At 44.5% G+C, this 19808-nt stretch overlaps 1 protein-coding gene across 1 annotated transcript; it reads right to left on the bottom strand.

Moving 5' to 3' along the window:
• Positions 1-14265: 14265 nt before the first annotated feature.
• Positions 14266-15414, bottom strand: LOC138671626 (uncharacterized). The gene has a single exon (XM_069759802.1). The coding sequence runs from the start codon at positions 15412-15414 to the stop codon at positions 14266-14268; it is 1149 nt and encodes a 382-aa protein (XP_069615903.1).
• Positions 15415-19808: the final 4394 nt, after the last annotated feature.

Below are 19808 nucleotides of genomic sequence, written 5' to 3'. Positions count from 1 at the left end.
AATACCATCCTGACCTGTTCCACATGAGACTCCCAATCATCGGAAAAAATCAAAATATCGTCCAAATATACAATCAAGAATTTATCAATATAATTCCGGAAGATACCATGCATGAAGGACTGAAAAACCGATGGAGCATTAGTGAGCCCAAATGGCATCACAAGGTATTCAAAATGGCTTTCTGGCGTATTAAACGCAGTTTTCCATTCATCACCCTGCTTAATACGAACAAGATTATATGCCCCTCGAAGGTCAATCTTCGTAAACCAACTAGCCCCCTTAATCCTAGCAAACAAATCGGAAAGCAAAGGTAAAGGGTATTGAAACTTGACCGTGATCTTATTCAAGAGGCGATAATCAATACAGGGTCTCAAGGAGCCATCCTTCTTAGCAACAAAAAAAATCCCGCTCCCAACGGTGAAGAAGATGGCCGAATATGCCCTTTCTCCAAAGACTCCTTAACATAACTCCGCATGGCGGTATGTTCAGGCACAGACAGGTTGAAAAGTCGACCCTTAGGGAACTTACAACCTGGAATCAAGTCAATAGCACAATCACAGTCCCTATGCGGTGGAAGGGAACTGGACTTGGGCTCATCGAATACATCCTGAAAGTCTGACAAAAACTCAGGAACTTCAGAAGAGGGGGAAGAGGAAATTGACATCAAAGGAACCTGATCATGAACCCCCTGACTACCCCAACTAATCACAGACATGGATTTCCATTCTAACACCGGATTATGTAGCTGTAACCATGGAAAACCCAGCACAATATCATCATGCAAATTATGCAACACCAGAAAACGACAATCTTCCTGATGGGCTGGCGCCATGCGCATGGTCAGCTGTGTCCAAAACTGAGGTTTATTTTTAGCCAACGGTGTAGCGTCAATGCCCCTCAAAGGAATAGGGTTCTGCAAAGGCTGCAAGGGAAAACCACAACATCTGGCAAATTCTAAGTCCATTAAGTTCAGAGCGGCACCTGAATCCACAAATGCCATGACAGAAAATGATGATAATGAGCAAATCAAGGTCACAGATAACAGAAATTTAGGTTGTATAGTACTGATGGCAACAGAACTAGCGATTCTCTTAGTACGCTTAGGGCAATCAGAAATAACATGAGCAGAATCGCCGCAGTAAAAACACAACCTATTCTGACGCCTGAATGTTTGACGTTCAGCTCTAGACAAAATCCTATCACACTGCATAGGCTCAGGGCTCCGCTTAGAGGACAACGCCACAGTGTACACAACTCTCCGCTCGCACAAGCGCCGATCAATCTGAATGGCCAGAGACATAGAATCACTCAGACCAGCAGGCGTGGGGAACCCCACCATAACGTCTTTAACGGATTCAGAAAGACCCTTTCTGAAAATTTCCGCCAAGGCATCCTCATTGCATTTAGTCAGTACAGACCATTTTCTAAATTTCTGGCAATACGATTCTGCGGTTTCTTGACCTTGACACAGGGCTAACAAAATTTTCTCAGCCTGATCCACAGAATTAGGGTCATCATACAACAACCCCAATGCCTGAAAGAACGAATCAACATTAAGCAAAGCAGGATTGCCAGTTTCCAAGGAAAATGCCCAATCCTGTGGGTCACCACGCAGCAGAGATATGATGATTTTAACCTGCTGAATAGGATCACCAGAAGACCGGGGTCTTAATGCAAAAAACAGTTTACAGTTATTTTTGAAACTCAAAAATTTGGATCTGTCACCAAAGAATAAATCAGGAGTGGGAATCTTAGGTTCTAAGGCAGGAGTTTGAACAATATAATCTGAAATACCCTGTACCCTAGCAGCAAGCTGATCCACCCGAGAAACTAACTCCTGAACATTTATGTTAATACTAGATTCCGTAGCCACCCAGAGATAAAGAGGAAAGGAAAGACACAACAGACTACAGAAAAAAAAATGGTTCAGCACTTTCCTTCCCTTCCTCTGAAATGCGTTTAACTCATTGTTGGCCAGTTGTACTGTTATGATCTGGTGGCCTAGGAGCTGCATGAGACGGACTCTGGAGAAGGTGGTCCCTGTACTGACCGCAAACCGTGAACCTAGCAGTGCAACTAGAAGTAGCCGTGGGGGGTACCTAACACTCCCTAGACCCCTCGGCACAGCCTAAGATCTAACTACCCCTAAAGACAGAAACAGGAAACCTATCTTGCCTCAGAGAAAATCCCCAAAGGATAGGTAGCCCCCCACAAATATTGACTGTGAGAGGAGAGGAAAATAACATACGCAGATATGAAATCAGATTTTAGCATAGGAGGCCATACTAGCTAAAAAGAAAGAAAAGAACAGAGTACTATGCGGTCAGTATAAAAACGCTAGAAAATATCCACCACAGAAGATACGAATCACCACATCTGACTAAAGACATGGGGGGTATATCTGCATCTCCAGAGAAATAGCCAGGCTGCAAAAAATCCTTCACAGACAAAACTGGACAAGACAAAAACATGAACATGCACAGAACTATTAAGGTCCACAGCAGGTGGACAGCAAAAACAAAGCCAGGACTTATCTTTGAAGGAAAGCACAGCAAACTGGAGAGACCAGCAGGGAAGTGAATCCTGCAAGAACAATGAACAACTGGCACTGACTAAAGGATCCTGCAAAGCTATATACCCCAGTCAGTCCAGCAATTAGTAGATACACATGTCCACTCCTGCAATCCAGGCACAACTGCATTACCCTCTACAACCACCGGAGGGAGCCCAAAAGCTGAATTCACAACATATCACACTGCATTGGCTCAGGAATCTGCTCTGAGGACAACGCCACAGCGCGCACAGTTCTGAGTTCCCGCAAGCGCCGGTGTTGTGAATTCCGCTCTTGGGCTCCCTCCGGTCGTTGTAAGTGGCACTTTTGTGAGTTCTGCTCTTGGGCTCCCTCCGGTGGTTTTAAGTGGAATGGCTGCTCATTGGATTTAGCAGTCAGCAGCTGCTTCCACTGATTGTCTATTCTGCTCGGCTATTTAGCCTGGCTCTTTCCTTCAGCTTGTGCCACTTGTCAATGGTTCCTGGTTGGATTCACATCTCTTTGGATTTCCCTGTTATCCTGACCAGTTGAGCAAAGTTAAGTCCTTGCTTGCTCTTTTCTGTCCACAGGTTGTGGACTTATCCATTCTGTGCTTTCTATGTTTGTCCAGCTTGTCAGTATGAATTACTTCAGTGAAGCTGGAAGCTCTGGGAAGCAGATTTACCCTCCACACCTTTAGTCAGGTGTGGAAATTTTTGTAAACTCTGTGTGGATTTTTTGTAGTGTTTTATACTGACCGCACAGTATTCCATCCTGTCCTATCTATCTAGCTAGACTGGCCTCCTGTGCTCATCCTGGTTTCATTCTGTGTATGTCTTTTCCCTCTCCACTCACAGTCATTACTTGTGGGGGGCTATCTATCCTTTGGGGATTTTCTCTGAGGCAAGATAGTTTTCCTGTTTCTATCTTTAGGGGTAGTTAGATCTTAGGCTGTGACGAGGTGCCTCGGGAGTGTCAGGAGCATCCCACGGCTACTTCTAGTGTTGTGTTGAGCTTAGGGACTGCGGTCAGTACAGGTACCACTTCCTTCAGAGCTCGTCCCATGTTGCTCCTAAACCACCAGATCTTAACAGTACAAGTGGCCGTGGGATGCTCCTGACACTCCCTAGGCACCTCGTCACAGCCTAAGATCTAACTACCCCTAAAGATAGAAACAGGAAAACTATCTTGCCTCAGAGAAAATCCCCAAAGGATAGATAGCCCCCCACAAGTAATGACTGTGAGTGGAGAGGGAAAAGACATACACAGAATGAAACCAGGATGAGCACGGGAGGCCAGTCTAGCTAGATAGATAGGACAGGATGGAATACTGTGCGGTCAGTATAAAACACTACAAAAAATCCACACAGAGTTTACAAAAATTTCCACACCTGACTAAAGGTGTGGAGGGTAAATCTGCTTCCCAGAGCTTCCAGCTTCACTGAAGTAATTCATACTGACAAGCTGGACAAACATAGAAAGCACAGAATGGATAAGTCCACAACCTGTGGACAGAAAAGAGCAAGCAAGGACTTAACTTTGCTGAACTGGTCAGGATAACAGGGAAATCCAAAGAGATGTGAATCCAACCAGGAACCATTGACAAGTGGCACAAGCTGAAGGAAAGAGCCAGGCTAAATAGCCGAGCAGAATAGACAATCAGTGGAAGCAGCTGCTGACTGCTAAATCCAAGGAGCAGCCATTCCACTTAAAACCACCAGAGGGAGCCCAAGAGCAGAACTCACAAAAGTGCCACTTACAACCACCGGAGGGAACCCAAGAGCGGAATTCACAACACAGACCATTCTATCAAAGTCTGCATTCCAAAACGGCGCTCCTTCCTTCCGAGCTCTGCCGTGCACCCAAACAGTGGTTTACCCCCACATATGGGGTACCAGCATACTCAGGACAAATTGGACAACAACTTTTGGGGTCCAATTTCTCTTGTTACCCTTGTGAAAATAAAAACTTCGGGGCTACAATATCTTTTTTGTGGAAAAAAAAATATTTTTTATTTCCACGACTCTGCATTCTAAACTTCTGTGATGCACTTGGGCATTCAAAGTTCTCACCACACATCTAGATAAGTTCCATGGGGGGGTCTAGTTTCCAAAATGGGGTCACTTGTGGGGATTTCTACTGTTTAGGCACATCAGGGGCTCTCCAAACGCGACATGGCGTCCGATCTCAATTCCAGCCAATTTTACATTGAAAAAGTAAAACGGCACTCCTTCACTTCCAAGTTCTGCGGTGCGCCCAAAAAGTGGTTTACCCCCACATATGGGGTATTGGCGTATTCAGGAGAAATTGCATAACAAAATGTATGGTTACATTTCTGTTTTTACACATGTGAAAATAAAAAAAATGGTTCTGAATTAAAATGTTTGCAAAAAAAAGTTAAATGTTCATTTTTTCATTCCACATTGTTTAAGTTCCTGTGAAGCACGTAAAGGGTTAATAAACTTCGTGAATGTGGTTTTGAGAACCTTGAGGGGTGTAGTTTTTAGAATGGTGTCACACTTCATTATTTTCTATCATATAGACCACTCAAAATGACTTCAAATGTGATGTGGTCCCTAAAAAAAAGGTGTTGTAAAAATGTGAAATTGCTGGTCAACTTTTAACCCTTATAACTCCCTAACAAAAAAAATTTTGTTTCCAAAATTGTGCTGAAGTAAAGTAGACATGTGTGAAATGTTATTTATTAACTATTTTTCGTGACATATCTCTCTGATTTAAGGGCATAAAAATACAAAATTTGAAAATTGCAAAATTTTAAAAATTTGCGCCATATTTCCATTTTTTTCATAAATAATCGCAAGTAATATCGAAGAAATGTTACCACTAACATGAAGTACAATATGTCACGAAAAAACTTTCTCAGAATCAGTGGGATCCGTTGAAGCGTTCCAGAGTTATAACCTCATAAAGTGACAGTGGTCAGAATTGTAAAAATTGGCTCGGTCATTAAGTACCAAATTGGCTCTGTCACTAAGGGGTTAACCCTTTTCCTTATATATACTCACATATTTTAAATACACACACAGGTTATAAGCATATATAAATTGTACTTTTAACTCTACATATTCATATTGTTTGATGATTGTGGTATATTGTCATAGACACACGTTATAAGAATTGATATTTTATTGCAATATCGTTGTGTAAAATGTTTTTTTTTTTTGCCCACATACACCATTTCATACACATTGTCTGAAGAGGCTAAAGAGTTACTCCTCACTTCTGGTTCCCACAGCTCACTGTGATCTATCACACTCAGTGAACACCAGAGAAAGGATCGCACCCGGCATCTCCTGTCTTTCATCTCCATGCCTGTCTTTATAGGATTTAATACTGGCAATGTGCAATATTAATTATTTAATACAAGTGAATTAGTTATATTGATCTAATTGCACAAATAATGTGAGCACCTTACTTACCTATTCTATCACCTAATTTATTTTCATCATGGCTTTTTGTAAGCCCTATCAGATAATCTAATTTTAACTGATAAATAAATCTCACTTATATATTCTCCACATTTCATTTTTATGATTCACATACCACATTATTTATTTCTTCAATTTCCTATTCTTCCTCCCTCAGCTTATATGTCCTTTTTATCTTTATTTTTTTTCTGTATGAGTAATGAATTACAAGAAAAGAAAGACATGGTTGTGAAATAACACATTTAATGCGTGAAGTTTTTGTATAGTGATATATTTGATGATATGCTATATTTTTTAATTATCTCCATTTCTATATGTTTAGCCAATCATTTATTCTTACACGTTTTTTTTTCTCTCACGTGAACCGCATTATGTGTCTACCCTATGAACTCTGACACATCACACTGTCATGTGTCTGTCTTGGAGCTCTTTTTTTTCTCAAGATGTTCCTCTATATAAACCTTTGTGAACCCTGTATATGCAACTAGTTTTTGTTTCCTGAAGAATAAGTGGGCTACACTTCAAAACGCATAGAAAAATATAAAAAACCTTTTTTACGTTATCTCCATAATTTGATGTTTCTTCATCACCTGGCAGTGTGGATACAGATCACAAACCATCCACTTATTACATATTTCTCTGGTGAAATCACCCATGGATCTGCAGAAGACATACCACCTGGGATCGGGTCAGCATGTAATGATACCATTTTTAATACTTACTATCAGATAAGACTCGATCTTGCACTATTTTTTTCCTCAGCAGTTTATAGTCTTCAGTCATGAGTAGAGAAACACTCTACCACACAAAGGTGCACGTAAAGAAGAAAACCACCATTATCCACAATCACCTCTTACATGTCCTTCCCCAGACTGGGAGCACTTTCGTAGAGGCTCGAACCTTATAAAAAGAGCTTACTAAACCATTAACCACGTAAATCACTGCCTGCCATAATAGAGTGAAGTCTTCTTATTACACTCCAACAGCCAGGCTCTGTTCTATATTTTAGACTTAATGTCAGACAAATGGGTATTTCTCTTCTGCACACACATTGGTTGCCTAAAATATGTCACCTTAGTGGCATAACTATTCAAATCCAGCAGCTGCACTGGCATAGAATATATATTTTATAATAGCTAATTTTTTATAAACAAATAGAATATAACATAGAAAATAACAAATATTGCCCCTTTTAAAATGCTTAATTAAAAAGTGTATATATTTGACCTTTTAATGTAGGATCCTGTCATTATGCCAATATTATGCATGTAAGGAAAGGGAGATGTGATTATTCATCAGGGATGTGGTACAGGTGTACAGGAGGGCTTTTGGAGGAGCTGTGCTACTCAATATTCCCCAGAAAGTTGTTTGGCAGTAAAGCCAATATATCTCTTAACAAATGTTATGTGATTTACCTGGAACAAATCCAAATAGCTAAATGCAGAGAGGAGCAAAGACAGGAATAATATTTTGTCAGATAGTCGTATCAGAGAGGCGAGATTAGCGTAGATTACAAGTAGAATGTATCCTGTGGTTCATTGGTTATACTAATCTAACCTTTATCTGTGAACTTTGCAAGGTTTGGTTCGGTTCGCCGAACATCCCGATATTTGAGGAACATGCTCTCCAAATGGTGTGTCGAATGTACCCGAACCCCATTGAATTCAATGGAGGCTAAATCAAAAACACATAGACAACATCTTAAGGGGGGCCAAAAAACTTTCCAAACAGCTCAAATTAGGGGAAGAAGTGGCATCAATTGAACAAGAATACAAATAGTATAATTGTGCATCATGGACGCATGGGACAGGGCTGGGACCAGCATTTCTTGCTGAAATATTGATCAGTAACTGGTGGATGAGTGACAGTTGTAGGCCTAGTAGTCTTAAAAAGTCTGCCAAATTCAGGTAACACACATGAAGGTGACCCAAATTGGAATGCAAACATTTCCAAAAATTAGTAACAAACACCAGGGAAAGAGGCATCAAAGGACTCACAGTAGAAATTTGATAATGGCACAGCAGCTATCAGCCATGGGCAATTCATGACTTATCAGGGTCTGGGCCAATATTTAGAGGATTCAATTGACGTTTCAATTAAGACAATGTTGGTGAGGGAGCGGTTGTAAGCCTTCTTTGCTGGAAGCCTTGATATCTCATGCAACAGCTCAAACATTTTTCTTTTCCCAGCCACACTCAGGTGGCACAAATATCAGCTTGGTAGAGCACTAATCTTAGAAAAATGTAATGATATTAACACAGGTAGTTCACTGATCAATTAACCCACAGTGGAACATTTTATAATAGCACACACTCAGTCAGCCACTGGCCATGCATGAGGTTTCAGGGTCTGAGCCAGCATTTAGAGCTTTGAGTTGAAGTTTCAATTAAGACGATGTGGGTGAGGTAGCGACAAAAGCCTGCTTTGCTGGGAGCCCTGATACCTCATGCAACAGCTCAAACTGCTTTTTTGCTCAGCCACACTCAGGTGGCACAAATATCAGCTTGGTAAACCATAAATGTTAAAAAAAATTTAAGGATAGTAACACAGGTAGTTGACTGAAAGTAAGGGCAGGCCTGTTTGGTCTGGGAGCCCTACTGCTACAGGCAACACACATGAAGGAGACCCAACTTGGAATGCAAACATTTCAAAAAATTATTGTCACACATCACTAAAGTGGCATCAATTTCCTGACAGTAGAAATAGTATAATGGCCTCTACACCCCTTCCACAACAGGCAACCCACCAGATGGAGACCCAACTTGGAGTCTCCACACTTCAAAAAATTATTGTCTCACACCACTAAGGTGGCATCAATTTCCTCAGAGTAGAAATAGTTTATTTGTACAGCTTTCTGACAACTTCTGTTACTGGATGGGTGTCTTGACTCCTTTCTTTTGGCAGCTGTGTAGAGGTCAGCCAGGGCCTTAAGGCCCCATCACACATAGCGACGCTTAAGCGATCCCGACAACGATACGACCTGTCCGGGATCGTTGCTGCGTCGCTATGAGGTCGCTGGTGAGATGTCAAACAGTGAGATCTTCCCAATGATGCAGCAGCGATGCGGCGACCTGTAGCGACCTGTACAACGATGTCGTTGGTCGTTGTGACCCTGTCACATGGCTGCTATTCTGACGATACAGACCTCGATGAGGGACGTCTTGTGTGACGTTGTAGTCACACAGGCGTGCATTTGCGTTGCCTTTTCCGCGCCCATTCAGTTCCGATTGGTGGTTGCTACTGCGTTCTGATTGGTTGGCGGCCTTGCCATATGAGGCGACATGATAGCTCTTCCGTCCTTTGTTCCTGAGCGCGTGGTGGATTGCAGATTGTTGTAGAGTTCTCCGGCCTGCAACTTCTCTTCGATTCTATTCTTCAACGGTTCTTCTGATATCTATACTTTGTGCACGGTAGGTATCGTTTGGGGTCTCAAATGCGTGTCCATTTCCTTAATTTATTATAGGGCACCTACTAATTATCTGCTATCTTTGCTCTGGAAGGAGGGAGGGAGGGCTTGGCTGCTATCTGTGTACATATACTTTTGCACATGGAGCCATTTTAGGTAGTCTCGTGGGCACAGAGCAGACAGGCTTACTAGGCCTAAAATAATAAATTAGGCTCTATGCAGGTTCCATTATCTGGCAGGGGTACACAGGCAGCATTGTGGTCAGCGGAGGACTATTGGAAGGAGGGACTATTATTAGCAGATTATTAGCAGTCCTGGCACCTTGTTCTCTATTCTACATTCTTACAAGTTAGGAACATGGGCACACAGTAGTGTGGCTCAAACTTAACTCTTTTTAAAATGTTGTTTAAAATTTTCCATATATGCTCACTGTATGCTATTTTTTCTTTCAGATGTCTTTCAATACCGAGGAATTTGTACGGGAATTAATTGAGATGTATCGATCCCTGCCCTGCCTTTGGCAGATTAAATCTGCTGACTACAGTAACAGAAATAAGAAAAGGGAGGCATTTGGCAAACTTGTTGCTCTTTTTAAGCAGCATAACCCCTGCGAGAAGGTGGATGAGAGCGTTGTCCGGAAAAAGATCCAGGGTCTACGCACAGTTTATAAAAAGGAGCTGAACAAGGTGGTGAAGTCAATGAAGTCTGGTTCCGCCTCAGATGAGGTTTATGTGCCATCGTTATGGTACTATGACTTGCTTGGCTTCACCCGTGACCAGGAGCTGCCGCGCACAATGGCATCTTCAATGCGGCAGACCCTGGATCAAGACCCTGTGATCCCGACTGACACCCCTGTTGGAGATGTAAGTACCTTCTTTGCTTGCTTCCCTGTAAAAAGCATTAAAACTTGGTCTCTCATGCCATGCTGCATTTTCTAAAAGTTATCCCTTCCACTTCAGATAAGTACAATCCTTTACTTTTTTGCCCCACTCAGTGCTCATACCGTTGAATGAAAAATCCTATCCTGTACTACTAGTTCCTCCCCTTAATTCTTAATTTTCTAATTTTCTGTTCCTGCAGCAAGATCGGCATGATGATCTGTCTACCCCGACCAGTGACAACATGCTGGGTGATGAACCGAGCCGGGCAGAGGCTACTGAGGGGTCGAGTGAAGACCCTGCACCCTCAACCCCCAACTCAGCTTCTGTACCACGGCGGATAAACAATTGTCGTAGAAGAAAGGACACCGTGTCGCCATCAACAGAGTTAGTCAGTTTGGCAAAGCAGATGTTAAGCCAGCAGAGCAACACTACCGTGGACAGCTTTGCCAACTTTGCCGCTGATCGGCTAGGGAAGCTGGAAGACACACAAAGGATCCACGCCGAGAGGGTCATTTTTGAAACTTTAAGCAAAGCGGCAGCCGGTCAACTGGATGAAAGGTCAAGTGTGCACAGTTGGATGGAGCGTAATCCTTGTTCATGGCAGCCAATGAACGAAACGCCTGAGGCAATGCGTGGCACACCAGCACACCGTCGAATTATATCTCATCCAAACCTGCCGCTTGCCCCTCCACCACAATATCCCAGGTTTTCCCATTCTTTCTTTGGACAATTATCTTCTCCGCCCAGCCAAGGATTTTTGAATGCTGAAAACCATTATGAAGAACTTTAGTTCCATTTAGGGTTTAAGTATAATTGTTATATAGTTAAGTTATTGTTTATGAAAGAGTTAACGTAAAATGTTTATTTATGTTAATATTTGTTATAAATAAAAATGTTTTGTTGATTCAAACTTGCAGCCTGCTTTACTGAATTCAGCATATAGTTATTTGCAGGTCTAGTAGGCGGGGTAATGGGCTGGGTGCATGTATACAGATGCATACATATAATGAGTGTGAGTGATGAAACATGTTTGTTGTTTTTAACAAAGCGTACACATCAGGGGATATAAACTGTAATTTTGTTTTATAACGAAAATAAAGATAACAACAACAAAAAACTCAAATATAACAAAAACAACAACAACAACAAAAAAATTAATGGCTGCCGCTCTGCTGTTGTGCAGCCACAAAACTTGCCAGCATCACTCCGTGCTGTTTGACTTGCTCAGCCAGTGTCCCCTGTGTCACCATCATCCTCCTGTGTGATGCCTGGAGGTCCTCTAATGTAGGAATTTCTATGGAGGGAATGGTAAAACTTATTTTGTACATGCATCTAACTATCAGGTACGTGTTTGTTATTTAACACTTACGGTTTCTGGGTAAATCGGGTGATGACGAGCTAAGGGACCACCCGGATCCTCTGGCATCACCGCCTAGGGAAAGATACAACACTTCATAGTACACGACAGTCCTATCCTTTACAAGTTGTATGGACCTTTTTTTTAGTGCAAGAATTACCGGGAGACAAGGCTTCACCCATATCACGGAGTGATGCTGGCGAGCCTGTTGGTGACGAGCCTGTAGGTGACTCCGGCTGGGGCTCCGGGTCTGCTGGTGCTGGAGAAAAAATAAATTATTACATTATTACATACCTGAGGTGCTGCACTGTAATTACTGTTGTAACGAATGTGCCGCCATATACAGGGCCGTATTTTGGGTCATATGATCAGGGGCCTCATTGTATGCAGGACTGTGCAGTGCTGGTTGTCATGGTGATGGATGAGGTTCGTTTATGTGTGGGGTAAGAAGGGGTTTACAGTGTCGATGGAGCAGAGCCGCATGTGTACGAGGTGTGCGGAGCGGAGCCGGGTGTGTACGAGCTGTTCGGAGATGACTGGCATGTTTGCGAGGTGTAAGGAGTGGAGCCGCGTGGGTGCGAAGCGGAGTCGTGTGTGTGTGTGTACGATGTATGTAGTGGAGCCGGGTGTGTACGAGGTGCACTGACAGCGTAGCCAGGTGTGTACGAGGAGCACAGAGCGTAGCCGGGTGTGTAGGAGGAGCACAGAGCGGAGTCGGGTGTGTACGAGGTGCACTGACAGCGTAGCCGGGTGTGTACGAGGAGCACAGAGCGGAGCCGGGTGTGTAGGAGGAGCACAGAGCGGAGCCGGGTGTGTACAAGGTGCACAGAGAGGAGCCGGGTGTGTACGAGGCGCACTGACAGCGTAGCCGGGTGTGTACGAGGAGCACAGAGCGTAGCCGGGTGTGTAGGAGGAGCGCAGAGCGGAGTCGGGTGTGTACGAGGTGCACTGACAGCGTAGCCGGGTGTGTACGAGGAGCACAGAGCGTAGCCGGGTGTGTAGGAGGAGCACAGAGCGGAGCCGGGTGTGTACAAGGTGCACAGAGAGGAGCCGGGTGTGTACGAGGCGCACTGAGCAGAGCCGGGTGTGTATTTCCTGGTGTAAATGTAGGACAGGGCCCCTGAATATTCAAAGAAGAATCATACATGTCAACAAGTTGTTATTGTCTGTGCCAGGCATGGAAGGATTTCAGCGCCTATACAAAACAGTGGTGGAGCAGCGACAGATAATTTTGCAAGAGGTAGAGCACTGTTTGACATTGGGGGGGGGACACTCTCTCCTGGACGGCGGTACAAGCACAGGGCCCCTCATGTTACAATGGTGTGTCTGACGTTGGGTGCACGCCACCACCGCCCTCATTATCATTGGAATATGTAATGTAATGTAATTTTTTTTTTTGTATAAAAAACAGTTTAGAAAGCTTTATAGTTTAGTTTATGGTCAGGGAGGGATGGTGATGAGCAAGGAAGGTGCAGGGACAGGTAGTGATGGCTACTTGCGGACATGTGCGGCACTTGCGGTTTTGCACTTGCGTTAAGACAAAAAAACACTGCTATCATTTTTTTTTTTTCTGCTGTTGCAAGAACCGCAAGTGCTGCACATGTCCACAAGTCCCATAGGGAATGAATGAGGCCAAATGCAGTGTTGTCGTAACTGATCTTTTACACGACAGATGAGGAAAAACTGTTGGATCTGCCATGAATGTCAAAAAACAGTGGTGTGAAAGTAGCCCAAGTCACTGCTGACAGTCTCTGCATACTCATCAATTGGGGAGGCAGCACGAAAAGTGCCGAGGGCAGTAGAAACACTAAAAACGGCCGTGGCCATATACTATGCTAACCTATCTTAACACCACTCACCAGGATGGGGAAGGCTCTGTGACCGGATGCTGGCGAGGCGCTCACTGGACCTGTACTGCAGATCCGCCAGCTTCTTCCGGATCTGGGTACTGGAGCGCTGCACCCCAAATCTCTGGGCTAGGCCCCGACTGATCCTCCGCAGCACAGCCTGCTTATGGAGGACTGGATGTTCAGGGTGCTCATGACACCCATAATCCCTGGCATCTACCTCTGTCACTAAGTAGCGCACTTCTGCGTCTCCCCATGGCGTTGCTCGTCGCCTGGCTGCCATTTTGCCGCCTCTAGTTGCAAGCTAGGCCACAGCAATGTCCTTTAACCCGCCCACAACGCATCAACGTCGTAAACCACGCCCACGATGCATCAACGTCACCGCGGTTATTACAGGATGCTACTGCGTGCGCGAAGGAAGCGGCCTGAATTCTAATCTCCAGGTCAGACCGAAGAGGCTACTGCGTTCTAAAAGTTACGCATTATCAATACAGCGTCTCCGGTTGCACAGGAAAACTGGAGTGTTGGTGGTTTAATGTATGGATATGTATTTATGTTTAGATAGGTATTTATATTTGTATGTCTGTGAGTATGTATGTGTATATGTAGGTATCTGTGTAGATTTCTATGTTGGTGTATATGGATGTATCTGTATACATAGGAATACACGTATGTATATACGGGCCCTTGCTACTAAAAGAATGAGAAACAAAGCTTTTGCAAAGTAAAACACACAGTTTATTAGACAAATCAGTACAATAATTAAAACAGTGTATGAATGTCAGTAGTAGCCCACTATAAGTTCTGATGCTGCCAAGTAACAGCACCAGGACCGTTAAAATATTGGCAGTAGTTGTCTCGGCAGGTCTTCGCATCGTGGGTGTTTCTTCCAGGTCCCAATGGTTGAAGGCCTGCAATTGCGGGATCATTTGCGCGCCATTCACCGAGCTGCACTTCCCCATTTACTAGGCCCACAGAGTCCATGAAGCCAGGTGGACTGTACGCCAAAGCATCGCGACGGCGAAGGAAGTTGTGAAGCACACAACAAGCCAAAACAACGGAGTCTATCGATTCAAGCTTCATGTTAATAGGCGTGTGGAAAACTCTGAAGCGATTAGCCATGATACCGAATGCATTTTCTACAACCCGACGTGCCCTTGACAAGCGGTAATTGAAAATTCTTCTTTCCTCTGTTAGACTTTTTTGGGGGAACGGTTTGATAAGATTGGGATGAAGCGGGAAGGCCTCATCACCGACAAAAACAAAATTAAGGTTGCCTCTAGTCTCAGTGTTGGGAGGCAAGTGAAGGTCACAGTTGTTCAAACGCTCTCCAAAGAGTGTGTGCACTAAAACACCACCATCGGAAACCCTTCCGTTCATGCCAACATCTACATTTATAAATTCATAATTCGCGTTAACAAGGGCCATCAGGATGATGCTGAAATAGACCTTATAATTAAAGAAGTAGGATCCGCTGTTCGGTGGTTGAGTGATCCGGACATGTTTCCCGTCCAAAGCCCCTCCACAGTTAGGGAACTGCCAAAGCTGCTCAAAATCGGAGGCAATCTTTTTCCATTCCTCCTCCGTGTTGGGAAACTGCATGTAGCTACGTAGACTGTGGAAAATCGCATTACATGTCTCTGGAATTAGAACGCTGAGCAGGGTCCTTGAAATGGCTGAAGAAAAATGCAAGTCTTGTAGCGAGCGCCCGGTGGCCAGGAATCGCAGCGTGACTGCCAATCTTTCATCTGCCGGGATGGCAGCACGCATCACTGTATCCTTCCGTTGAATCAGTGGAGTAATTCTTTCCAGTAAATGTTTGAAGGATTCCTCAGACATCCGCAGATAGTTGCGGAAATCATGAGGATTCTTATCCTGAAGCTCTCTTACAAGTTGCATGTGGGACAAATCAGACCTCTTCTGCAGCCACTCTCTGGTCCACATGCGACGCTTTCATTTGGAACGCCTCTCTAGCATCCGTGCCTCATCTTGACGCCGAGCTTCCTCAACCAGCAATGCAGCAAACACAACAGCACACTGCGCATTGTTCATGATGCTGCAAACTGAAACACATAAAAGAAAAAGATGAGAAAGTTAATAAAAAAAAAAATAAATAAATAAAATAATAAAAAAATAAATGCACTCCATTCCGTTACCATGCATGACAGAAAACATGCTGTATGGGTGTGCAAGCACAAGACTCCCTAAAATAGCAGCCCGTGTAAAAGTATATGTACACAGATAGCAGCCAAGCCCTCACTCCCTCCCTCCAGAGCAATGATAGCAGGTAATTATTAGTAGGTGCCCTATAAAAATTTAGGGGAAAATGAAAACGCATTTGAGACCCCAAACGATACCTACCGTGCACAAAGTATAGATATCAGAAGAACCGTTGAAGAATAGAATCGAAGAGAAGTCGCAGGCCGGAGAACTCTACAAAGATCTGCAATCCACCACGCGCTCAGGAACAAAGGACGGAAGGGCTAATGTGTCGCCTCATAGGCATGGCCGCAAACCAATCAGAACGCAGTAGCGACCACCAATCGGAACTGAATGGGCGCGGAAAAGGCAACGCAAATGCACGCCTATATGTCGGTGTCTGAGTCGTCAACGAGGTCGTTGGTAAGGTGTCAAACACAGCGATGTGTGTTACCCAGCGGGACCTCAACGGCCAAAAAAAGGTCCAGGCCATTCCGACACGACCAGCGATCTCACAGCAGGGGCCTGCTCGCTGCTACGTGTCACACATAGCGAGATCGCTACTGGGGTCGCTGTTGCGTCACAAAACTTGTGACTCAGCAGCGATCTCGCTAGCGATCTCGCTATGTGAGACGGGGGGGGGGCTTTAGTGGTGGCTGAGCTTATCAGACTTTGCGTGCCCTGACCCTGACCTCACTTTACATATAAATCACATTTCACTTTCAGCTTGTCTCTCCATTCACTGCCCCGTCAGGATTCTTCCTTTGTTCTCTAAGGTCACCTTTGGCCATTTGTGTAATAACAGTGACAAAGTCCAGTTGTAACTCAAAACGCAGAACTTTACTTTACTTTCATAACTTCGCAGCACATCCAGGTTCAACACAGCATTCTCAGCAGATTTTACATTACACGTCATTTCAGATTTCCCTTCAATTATTAATAATAATAATGATTTTTATTTATACAGCGCCAGCATATTCCGCAGCGCTTTACAGTTTAACAGCTTCAATCACAATAGTCATAAGTAACAATGTTAACAATACAATAATTAAAGCAACACAAGATGACCCTGCTCGTGAGAGCTTACAATCTACAATGAGGTGGGGAGATACAAAGTACAGGTGTGTATTTACAATAATGTATTTACAATGATGGTCCAGCCATCTTCAGGGAGTGGGGGATATATGGAAGTAATGAATGGGCTACACACAAACAAAATAACTGATTAGGGAACATGATAGGCCGCTCTGAACAAATGTGTTTTGAGGGAGCGCCTAAAGCTATGCAAATTGTGGATGGTCCTAATTTCTTGGGGTAGAGCATTCCAGAGCATTGGCGTAGCACGGGAGAAGTCTTGGAGTCAGGAGTGGGAGGTACGGATTAGTGCAGAGGTTAGCCGAAAGTCATTTGCAGAGCGCAGTGGTCTGTTAGGCCGATAGACAGAAATGAGGGAGGAGATGTAAGGGGGTGCCGTACTGTGAAGAGCTTTGTGGGTGAGAACAAGTACTTTGAATTGTATCCTGTAATGAATGGGCAGCCAATGTAATGACTGGCAAAGAGCGGAAGCGTTTGTGTAACGATTAGCTAGATAGACGACCCTGACTGCTGCATTAAGGATAGACTGGAGAGGGGAAAGTCGAGTGAAGGAGAGGCCAATTAATAGAGCATTGCAGTTGTCCAGGCAGGAGTGGATCAGGGCGACAGTGAGGGTTTTTGTTGTTTCTATAGAGAGAAAAGGGCGGATTATAGAGATGTTCTTTAGGTGTAAGCGGCACGAGTAGTGATGAGCATTCCGATACCGCAAGTATCGGGTATCGGCCGATATTTACGGTATCGGAATTCCGATACCGAGTTCCGATATTTTTGTGATATCGGGAATCGGTATCGGGATTAAGATTCATGTGTAAAATAAAGAATAAAAATAAAAAATATTGATATACTTACCCTCGGACACGCCCTGGTTGTCACCGCTGCAACCGCCATGCTTCCGTTCCTAAGAATGAGCGCGTTAAGGACTTTCGATGACGTCGCGGCTTGTGATTGGTCGCTGAGCGGTCACATGACCGCTCAGTGACCAATCACAAGCCGCCACGTCATTGAAGGTCATTAACGCGCTCATTCTTAGAAAGGGAAGCATGGCGGTTGCAGCGGTGACAACCAGGGTGCGTCCGAGGGTAAGTATATCAATATTTTTTATTTTTATTCTTTATTTTACACATGAATATGGATCCCAGGGCCTGAAGGAGAGTTTCCTCTCCTTCAGACCCTGGGAACCATAGAGGATACCTTCCGATATTTGTGTCCCATTGACTTGTATTGGTATCGGATATCGGTATCGGCGATATCCGATATTTTTCGGATATCGGCCGCTACCATCCGATACCGATACTTTCAAATATCGGACGGTATCGCTCAACACTAGGCACGAGCGGGCAAGAGATTGTATATGGGAGGTGAAGGAGAGATCGGAGTCAAACATAACACTCAGACAGCGCGCCTGCTGCCGGGGTGTTATTATGGTGCCACCCACGGAGAGGGAAACATCAGGTTTAGGGTGGTTAGTAGATGGTGGGAGCAGAAGAATTTCAGTTTTGGAGAGGTTGAGTTTCAGAAAGAGAGCAGACATGATGTCGGAGACTGCGGACAGACAGTCAGTAGTGTTTTGTAGTACAGCAGGAGTAAGGCCAGGGAATGATGTGGATAGTTGTCTGTCGTCGGCATAAAGATGGTACTGAAAGCCAAATCTGCTGAAGGTCTGTCCAATTGGGGCCGTGTAGAGGGAGAAGAGAAGGGGGCCAAGGACTGAGCCCTGAGGTACCCCGACAGTGAGAGGAAGAGGAGATGAAGTGGAGCCAGAGAACAGAACACTGAATATCAGGTCAGAAAGATAGGAGGAGAAGCAGGAGAGAGCAGTGTCCTTAATGCCAAGTGACTGGAGCCTAGAGAGTAAGAGAGGGTGGTCAACAGTGTCGAAAGCTGCAGAAAGATCGAGAAGAATGAGCAGAGAGTGGTCACCGTTACATTTTGCTGTCAGAAGGTCATTGGTCACTTTGATGAGTGCAGTTTCTGTCAAGTGTAGGAGGCAGAAACCGGACTGTGAAGGGTCTAGGAGGGAGTGAATGGAGAGGTAATGGGTAAGGCGGGAGTAGACTAGGTGCTTCAAGAGTTTAGAGATGAAGGGGAGATTGGAGACCGGTCTGTAGTTGTTTGTGCAGGATGGGTCGAGGGTGGGTTTCTTTAGTAATGGAGTAATGATAGAGTGCTTGAAGGAGGACGGGAAAATGCCTGAGGAGAGTGAGAGATTAAAGATTGTAGTTAGGTGAGTAGTGATGACTGGAGAGAGACTGGAGGAGATGAGAGGGAATGGGGTCGGTAGAGCATGTAGTCGGACAAGAAGAAGAGAGGAGCCTGGAGACTTCTTCTCCTGTGATGGGATCAAATGCGGAGAGTGAGCCAGGGGAGATGCAGGGAGGGATGGGAGTCACTGAACTTGGTGATTGGGAGCGGATTTCCTGATGGATATTGTCTATTTTCTCTATAAAGTGGGAGGCCAGGTCATCAGCACAAATGTCTGTGATAGGGGCTTGAGCTTTTGGCCTGAGGAGGGAGTGAAAGGTGTCTAAAAATTTCTTGGGGTTATTGGATAGTGAGAAGATCAGAGTGGTAAAGTAGGTCTGTTTGGCGATGTGAAGGGCAGAGTTATAGGTTTTTAACATAAATTTGAAGCGTATGAAGTCTTCTGGTGTGCGAGTTTTCCTCCATAAGCGTTCAGCACTCCTAGAGCATCGCTGGAGAAATTGGGTTTGTGATGTGAGCCAGGGCTGTTTTACTCTGTGTTTGGAGGTTCTGAGGGTGAGGGGAGCTACTTGGTCTTGGGTGCTTCTAAGAGTGTCATTGTAGTGATGTACCGCCATATCAGGACAGGAAAAAGAGGAGATTGGGGACAGTGATGAGTGTAAGGAGTCTGAAAGTGTATGAGGGTTAATGGCTTGTAGATTTCTGACTGAACGGTAGGTAGGAGGGTGCTGGGGTGAGCGAGGATTTGTGAGCATGAAGGAGAAAATGTTGTCGTCAGAGAGGGGAAGCGGTGAGTTATTTAGGTAGGAGATTGAACACAGCCAGACAAAGACCAGGTCAAG

This window comes from Ranitomeya imitator, chromosome 3 (genome assembly GCF_032444005.1).
Source record: "Ranitomeya imitator isolate aRanImi1 chromosome 3, aRanImi1.pri, whole genome shotgun sequence".
Taxonomy (NCBI): domain Eukaryota; kingdom Metazoa; phylum Chordata; class Amphibia; order Anura; family Dendrobatidae; genus Ranitomeya; species Ranitomeya imitator.
The sequence above is the reverse complement of the archived record's forward strand: the minus strand, read 5'-3'. Positions and strand labels throughout refer to the sequence as shown.

What these genes read in the sequence shown, in the direction of transcription:
- LOC138671626 (XM_069759802.1), bottom strand. Translation starts at nt 15,414, where the DNA reads ATGTGGACCAGAGAGTGGCTGCAGAAGAGGTCTGATTTGTCCCACATG.